The 8,465-nt window shown below is 40.6% G+C and overlaps 1 protein-coding gene across 2 annotated transcripts; it reads right to left on the bottom strand.

Annotated features, from left to right (window-relative positions):
• Window positions 1-900: 900 nt before the first annotated feature.
• On the bottom strand, window positions 901-6,848 carry gucy1a1 (guanylate cyclase 1 soluble subunit alpha 1). 2 transcript variants are annotated; one of them, XM_084687706.1, is made up of 9 exons: window positions 6,708-6,848; window positions 6,323-6,509; window positions 6,006-6,067; window positions 5,588-5,682; window positions 4,757-5,472; window positions 3,872-4,357; window positions 2,452-2,595; window positions 2,007-2,161; window positions 901-1,332 (listed from the first exon to the last, which is right to left on the bottom strand). In XM_084687706.1, the coding sequence occupies exons 3-9, from the start codon at window positions 6,035-6,037 to the stop codon at window positions 1,173-1,175; spliced, it is 1,788 nt and encodes a 595-aa protein (XP_084543832.1). In that variant the 5' UTR covers window positions 6,038-6,067; window positions 6,323-6,509; window positions 6,708-6,848; the 3' UTR covers window positions 901-1,172. The 2 variants fall into 2 exon arrangements, with proteins under 2 accessions (XP_084543832.1, XP_084543831.1); XM_084687705.1 differs by having other exon boundaries at window positions 6,323-6,808.
• Window positions 6,849-8,465: the final 1,617 nt, after the last annotated feature.

The raw sequence follows: 8,465 nt of genomic DNA, 5'->3' as shown, positions 1-8,465 counted from the left end.
TGAAAATGACGTTTAGAACGTCCAATTGGAGCTTGAGAAGAAAGGCAGAGGGCTTGCAAACGTCCAATGAGAATCAAATGAGGGTTGGGCTACAGCGTTGTAGATGAAAACAGTCGTATCAATCGTGCAACAGAAGGCTTTTAATATTTATATATATATTTTTTTTTTAAATTGGGGGGGGGGGGGGGAATCCAAACCCCCACATAGCCTATATTACTTGAAGTCTTGTGGAAGTATAATGCCTGCACATTGTCTACTGTAGGCCTACTATTAAGGCATTATGTCTACAAAGCAAAGCACTTTTCAATTAGAAAGTACATGTGTCGTATTTATAGAATGTTTAAAGTGAACGCCAAAAGGTAAATTGCTGTAGAATGACCTTAGCAATGCTAGCATTGTGTTTGAGAGACATCGAAGGTTTTTACTTCAGGTGTTTGTGTAGCAATTATCTAATTTAGTTCATTTCACAAACAAGTACTGTTTTCAAAACGTATTATGAACTGGAAGCCAATGTATTTGAGAAGGACTTTATCCATTGTAGTAATTTTACCCATCTTCAAGGACTGTGCATGTTAGACACACAACCCACATTTGAGAAACAAATTGAATGGGTTTCCCCATGGAATTTCTGTTTATTTGAAGATGGTTTGTGTCACTTGGGGAAAAAAATTGTGCCCCTTTATATAATCAACCAATAGATAGTTGGACAGTACAACCACAGATCACTCCAAATAAGGACCCTTCTTCTGCTGCTGTGAGATCGTCACTTTCCCAAAATATATGAATGGTCCTTATTTTCATGTACAAAATTAAACCAATGACACTATGAAAAGCACAACCAAGGCTGTTATTCACAATATTTATTAATAGTTTGATTACAATACAAACAATAACAACGGTAATCAATGTTTATTGGAATGGTTGAACATTCAAGTCGATCTAGCCATGGGATCATAATTTACTATGTGGTTCAAACTTTCATTTTGTGACAAAGGAATGATGTGATTAATGTGATGTAAATAAAATTGTGCTCACTAAATAGCATGTCATAACTAATAACTGTTATTAAAACCCCACATTTCAAGCGATATATAGTAAGTTACCTAGAGCAAAATCCAGCGGCTATGTTCTAATATCACAATGCAGTTTTATTGTGGCATTTTATGCAAAGTTTACTGCTTCTCTGTTTGAGAGTCATTCTTAATTTGGTGGGGCCATTGATCAGAAGCCTCCAGGAAGTAACAAACTCCAGGAATGTCTTCAGGAAAGTTGGGCGGAAGGTCCTGTCTACTCCGGGGAATGAATGTAAACTCTGGACAATCTTTCAGCAAACTGGATTAAAAGGATGGAGGAAAAGAAACATAAATTCAAGCAAAATGCTGGTTCTATCAAAAGAAGAGAACAGGAAATGGACTTTGTCTAATCACCTTCCCTGGCCTTCGTTTACAGAGCAAAACCATAGCTTGCGAGTGTTTATGTCTTAAACAGATCACACACAAAATATGTGGATAGCATTGAAGAATGTTACATAGGCCTACTGCAGCAATATGTCCACAATTCATGTTCAATTTCACAGACTTGGTTACCACTGGACAAAGCACTCATGGTTGTGACCTCATGCAGTAGTATTTTTTTGGTGAGATGGAAATGCAGTACTTAGTTGTAAAGCAAATTCACCTTACATCACATTGTTTTCACAAGTCTTATATAATGCATATGGCGGATTAAATGTTTTCAACTTTGCATCACTCTAAGCAGGGCTATAATGATTACCTTTGTTGCCTATAAGCAAGTAGACCAATTCTGAAATAATTATTCAAGGACATTTTAGGTGGTAGGGGCTGTTGTTCAGTGGGTAGAGCGCGTACCATATAGGCTAAGGCCTTTCCATATTTCCTGCATGTCATCCCCTTTTCCTGTCACTCTTTCACTGTCTCTATCAAATATATACATTTTAAAAGTCCCCCAAATTAAATACATATATAAATTGTAGGTTGTAAATGTACCTGTGGGTTGTTGGGCTGACATTGATCCTCCTGGGAACACTACAGGACTCAAACTTATTTGCCAGGGTGACATTGTTCCCAAATAGACAGTAGCGTGGCATCATTACCCCAACAACACCCGCCAAGACCGAGCCAGAATGCAGGCCAATGCGCATCTGAAAAACAGAATTCCCCAGGATTGTTAAAGACATGTTTTGTGTGTGAATAATTCCTAAGAAGTGTGCTTTTGTGACCTTTCCAAATATCTAAATGCCCTTTCTCACTCTGAAGAAACTGTGCATTCACACTCAGCATTATAATTAAAAGCATTCAGTTAGTACAATGGAAGCCTTTGCAAACTACCATAGGGTTGGATAAGAAAACATTGTTTATTTTTGTAAACAATAATATGCCACCACTTCCCTCAGCATGGTGCTTCAGGAAGTAAGCTGCGCCCAACACTCACTCTGATTGGATCCCCAGTGGGGGTTGTGACCTCATCAGAAAGCTCCATCATTTTCAGAGCCATTAGTGCAATCTGGACAGCGTGAGTCTCGCTCTCCTTGTGCAGGCCACCAGCCACACAGTAGGCATCACCAATAGTCTCCACCTAGACAATCAGATGACAAATTTCAGAGAGGCGACCATGTTACTGCCTTTTGACCGTTACATGTCCACGACACACTTCTGCAAGATACAGAATCAGATTATTTTTTCTTTTATAGTTTTTGGGTGCACACCTGATGTTTCTTCTAGTGAAGAGAAGCTGCTATGCTTGGTACCCTACTTTTTCTCTTTCACAAACCTACTTTGATTATTTGTTGATAGTTTCATGAAATGCAGTTGGCTTTTGTCTTACATTCTTCATCTTAGTGAGCACTTCTTTAAATTGTTTAGATTTATTTTACTAAGTAGGTGTTAGTGAGATACTCAGCTCCTGAAGAATCATACATTTTTGCCTTTTGCTTTTTTTGGTTTGTAAATTTGTAACAATGAGAAAATGTGCAAACGTTAAGTACTTCATTTGGCTAACTAATATCTTAAAATGGCCGTCAGCCACAATGTTACAGTGTATTTAGCATTTGTATTAACAATGTGACTCTGGAGTTTGTGATGTGTGTAGCAGCACAGAAAAAGCACTCAGAAGCTACAGTGTGTTGTATGGTTGAAGTCAAACTATTTTTAGCCACAAATGCAGAATGGAAACAGGGGTCCTGAAGGAACCTTCTGTCTTCTGCGTATTTTACAAGATATTTGTCAAATGTGCCGTTCTCTTTGTTATAGTTTGCTGACACACTGATTATATTAGGAAACCTCCCAGCAGATTAGAGGGACTTGGCTGAGAGTGCTGAGTGTGGCGAGTGCGGGTAAGAGAATAAAGTACTGTCTGTTCTAGAACACGTTTAAACCAAGATAAAAATTAAGGGGATTGTAGTTCTGTCAACGGCTTGTGAAAACTATCCTTTCAAAATAACTTTTTTTAATTTATGTGACCTTGTGTACTCTGAGCTGGGCCATTCTGTTTAAAGTTCAATCCAAACATTTACTTCTACGCAAGTTTAACACTAATTGTGCATTTGTACTATTGTGGATCTGTACCAAATCAACAAACAAGTGTGATTTACCACACATTTATGGATTTCATGGAAATAAATGTATGACTGGAACATGTAGTTTTCACTGAAATTTAATTAGAAATATAATTCATTTTCTCTGTCACTTTATGATGATGTTGATATTGTTTTCCTTAAACAAATTAAATTATCTTAAATGTGCACATTGTGCCAAACCGTCACACGGGATAATATAAAACTAGCATACTTAGCATTAGTATAATTAAAGTCAGGTAAATAGGATTGATGGCAGAACTGCTCACGTAATCTCACCTTGTATATATCAAGCTCGCCACAATGGTGGTCAAACCTGGTGTAGAGCTCGCTGAGCATGGTGATCACCTGCATGGGCGTGCACCGCGAGCACACAGCAGTGAAACCCACAATATCTGAGAACAGCATGGTGACATGGTCAAACTTTTTGGCCTGCACCGTTTGTCCTTGCCACAGCTGCTGGGCCACCGTGCCAGGGAAGATGGTGAAGAGAAGGTCCACGGTCCTCTTCTTCTCCTCTTCCAGTGCTAGGTGAGCGTGTTCCAGGGCGGCCATGGCCTTGCCCAGACGCTTCTTCAAGCCGTCCTGCGCTTTTGCCTGCTCCCCAACCAGGACCACATCCCTCAGGGCATTGTGGATGGGGATGTCCGACAGATACAGGCCACGGCCGGTCAGGTCGTCCAGCTTGTCCACACATGGAGATCCCAAGAACAAAATGGCGTTGGACTCTGAGACGTAGATCATCTGGCCTTTCAGGTCCATGGGCTAGAAAGAACGCCATTAACGGAAGATGAGAACCAATTAAATCATTGTTCCAGGTTGCCATTCTGGAAAGATGGATTATTTAGGCAGACAGTGCAGAATAAAGTTATCTATTTTTAGTTGGTGTAGCAGGCGGCACAGAGCTTACTATTAGTGGCTTTAATGGGTGAAACAGTTTGACATTTGCCTCTGATCTCATCTGGGGAGTCATGTTGATATTCACCTCAGGCGGTGTGCACCACTAATTACTGCAAATTTTAATTAATGGCTACACACTTGGGTCTCTCTCTGAGCTAATTTTAACATAAATTCCAAGTTTGGGCGATCTGTAATACCTCATTAGTCACAGATGTCAAATTTGAGGGTCAAACCAGTCAAATGGAAACATCGTCCGATGCCTACCTTTCCCGTCTTGTCCTTGGTGGATGTCCCATGCTTGATCCTGATCATAAACTGGGTATTGAGCATGGTCAGAATGCCCTGGAAGGTGCACTTGATCTGGGGAGCAATAATACAGAAGTGTTCCTGAAATGTGGCAGGCCTTCTGGGGCTGTCCTTCCTGTTAAGCCTCTTCCGGAGGCCTTCTCCAATTTGCAGTAGGCCCAGGTCCTGGTCCAGGAAGAGGTGGAAAGGAAAGATGGTGGAGAACAGCGAGGTGGGGAGGGTCCCGGCAGAACTGGACCTGAGAGGACTGGGGCTCAGGCTCTTGGTGTCCTTCACTACCACCGAGTAGAGGAGTCTGGGCTGCGGGCTGGACTGCAGGGTGCTGTCCTTGGCCCCGGGGGGTTCCATAAGCACCTCCACAGAGCTGTGGTACAGTAGGCTGGCGGCTGCTTTTATCACCCCAGGAAAGTAGAGCTCCGTGGTTGGGTGAGGGTTGAAGTAGTAAACAGTGAGGAGTCCAGGGTCTTTGTCCAAGCAGAGCACTGAGGATTCATTAACACATGCGTCGCTAGTGGTTGCCGGTGGCGATGTGCCTTGTTTTAGGAGGACGTTGAAGCTGTTCAAGAAGTCATGGAGTGCTCCTCCAACCACCCTCAGAATATGGCCGTCCTCCTTGTAGCATGTTCTAAAGAGTTCCTCACCAAGCAACACTTTCAAAGCGTCTATTTCAATACCTTACGTTTGTGAAGAAGAGGAGAGATTGAGAGAGAGATACAGAGAGGACAACAAAGCATTTTTGTCACACACTTTTTTGCTGCAGTTTTCGTCTTCTTTTTTTACGTCTCTTACCTGTTTTGCTAGAAACAGTTGTCATGATTTCCAGTAAGTGCTCTGGTTTATCAATGCTCCTGTTTTGACAGATGTCTGCATACCACACTGCTGGGCTAAAGAAAACAATATATTTACTTGCCACTGTTTTTACATCATTAAACATCATATTCAACATATCACTCTCATGATCTCAGTGCTATGAATAATCTTTTTGACCAAACATTTGCAAAACAGCAACAATCCTTCCCAGAATTTTCTACCCAGCCGAGTGCTGATAGAAGGTAGAGATCATAACAGTCTGGATATCCAAAATGTCAAATAATACATCATATATTACATCATATATGTAAATGAAAAGGTTGATCTGTGACAGCAAATCACAGTCTTTTCTGATGATTTTCCCAATTACAGATAAAAAAGGCCAAGATGTTCTTACCATTTCATAGTTAATGTATGCTGTTTCATCATTTGTATGAACGCAGAATGTAGTCTTTGAAACTGTAAACAACACAGTGAACAAGTTCATGACTAATACTGGCCAGTACATATTGTGGTAATGTAGATCACCAAAAAGGAATGTCAAACACAAATCCACTTACAGGGATCCTGCATAGTGTAGTCATTAAAACGGCGACAGGTTGGTCAGAATTCAGACAGTGCTTTCTAACGAAGAGCAGACCCTCGCGCTCATGAGCGTGCTCAAGCGCCTTTCTGCTGCATCTTTTGAAGATGTCTATAAAGCTTTTAACTTACCTCAGGACATACTAATTTTCGGATGCTGTCTCCTAACGTATGAAGATTAACTTTAGTCCTGCTGGTTCTTCTTTGAGGCAGTCCGCTGCATTTATTTCCATATACATCCTTAGAAATTGGTAGCACATCTGCATCACTGTCACTTGTACATTCCTCAAAGTCTCCGGGCTCCTCGTTCAGGCTTACACTGGAGAAAGGGCATTCGCCAGATATTTTCAGATCTTTCAATTTTGCGCAAAACATTCTTAAATATGTTTATCTCCCGATGAAATGAAAATGTTCATATGGTCGTTTGACTCTGAGATTTGCAACTCCATTTCCAATTACGGCATTCGCACTAACAAGCATAAAAACAATTTTGGAAAATGCAGTCTACTGTCCACACCTGCCCACTGTCTTCTCTTCGTTTATTTCAAATGATCGGAGCAAGTCTACATCCACATACAATATTCATAGTAAATTACGAAGCAAAGCGATGACTGGAAAACCAGCACCACAAGCCAATGGGAACTCTCAGAAGATTCACTACCTGGCCAATCAATGCGCATGTAGGTTGGCCGTTTAAATATATATCAGTATGAAATGCCTTTCAGGCGTCTTGCGCGTGCAGTGGACCGTAATGAGTTGGATGCGGCTTTGAGCGCATCGTTACGCACGGGAAATTGCGAGTCGCCAGGGGCTTCTTTTTGTGTAACATTGACTTTTGATCGTTAAGAAATGACTATCGTCAATGGTCCGAACCTATTAACTACCACACCTATGTTTCATCTCATCGAATTGTGTGTAGTTTAACGTAGTTATGTGTGCAGCGGTTTAGCCATCATTTGAAAAATGTGCCTCTTTCCATGCAATACTAAACAAATGTGTTTAGTATTGCATTCCACTCCGTTGGCAAATATCTTACATAACGTAAGAACAAGTCAGTCAGTCATGGCAGAAACCATAATGAAAAAAATGAAATAATTGAATAAATATTAGTCTTACATGAACCGATTATTATTATGATTAGTCTAATTCATTAACATGATCATATCCCTATAATAAGGATGATAATAATAACATACGGCATGGACTCCACTTGAGTGAACTCTGAATCCTCTTGTCCAATATGCTACTGATTAAAACAGCAGTAATTATACAGCTACATTTCCAACATTCTCCAAATCAACTAAATACATACAAGGCACAATGGTTTTGGTGAACTATCCCTTTAAGCCATTTCAAGTCTGGGCGAAGGCTGTATTAGTCATCCTGTGGATATGATAATCTAGCCCTGCTTTGACCCTTCTGTAGGAAGATCCCAGGCTTGACCCCAATGTCATGTGACTACAGTGAATTTTCCAAAGGGTATCCCATACCCAATGCTGCAATAGAGCCAAATGTGCAAATGGTCTGGCATTCAAGTAACATTCAAAGTTATTTAAAGGGATTCAGACTGTTTAACCTGGAAGAATTGGTTGGTTGAAGAGAAATCACACAATTAATCACCAAAGGCTAGCTGTACAAAACAGCTGTGGTTGAGATAAGTCACAATATCCAGATTTTAATGCTCATCCCATCTGTAATTCAAAATGCATGTGTTAGATTGCAGTTTGCCAAATTGTCTACCGCTTGGGCACACTATAGGTTTGTATAATTCAAAGTGAGTTGGAATAGATTTTGGATCCAGATTTTTCTTCTCCTCCTTCTCTTCTCCTTTTCTTCCTACCTCTTTAATCTGTGAGGTAAAAAGATGGATGAGCCCTGGAGGGAGAAAGGCCTATCCAGCTAGACCCAAACATTGTATACAGAGTTGATTTGATTTTGTTGACTCATAGAGCTAGACTGGAACCATGGAACTAGAGGGAGACACTGCTACAATCACAATCATGTGCAAGACTGGGTGGTTTTAGAATAGAAAACTTTCTGTGGTGAACAAAGCTTAATTTGTCATCAATCAAAAGTTTTAATGATTATGCTACATGGCATCAACACACTAGTCATGATAACTCTTCTTTTGGGGAGTTTAATTGACCTTCAAGGTACACCAGCCGTCTGTTGTATGTCTGTTCATCTGGCCACGTCTACAACCATGGCAATGGTGTCTCATAGATTTCCACTCAAACAGAAGCTGTAACCTTTTCCTTTCAACATCACATCCTTG

This window comes from Hypomesus nipponensis, chromosome 22 (assembly GCF_054491055.1).
Source record: "Hypomesus nipponensis isolate SF chromosome 22, ASM5449105v1, whole genome shotgun sequence".
Taxonomy (NCBI): domain Eukaryota; kingdom Metazoa; phylum Chordata; class Actinopteri; order Osmeriformes; family Osmeridae; genus Hypomesus; species Hypomesus nipponensis.
This window is presented reverse-complemented; position numbering and strand designations above follow the sequence as displayed.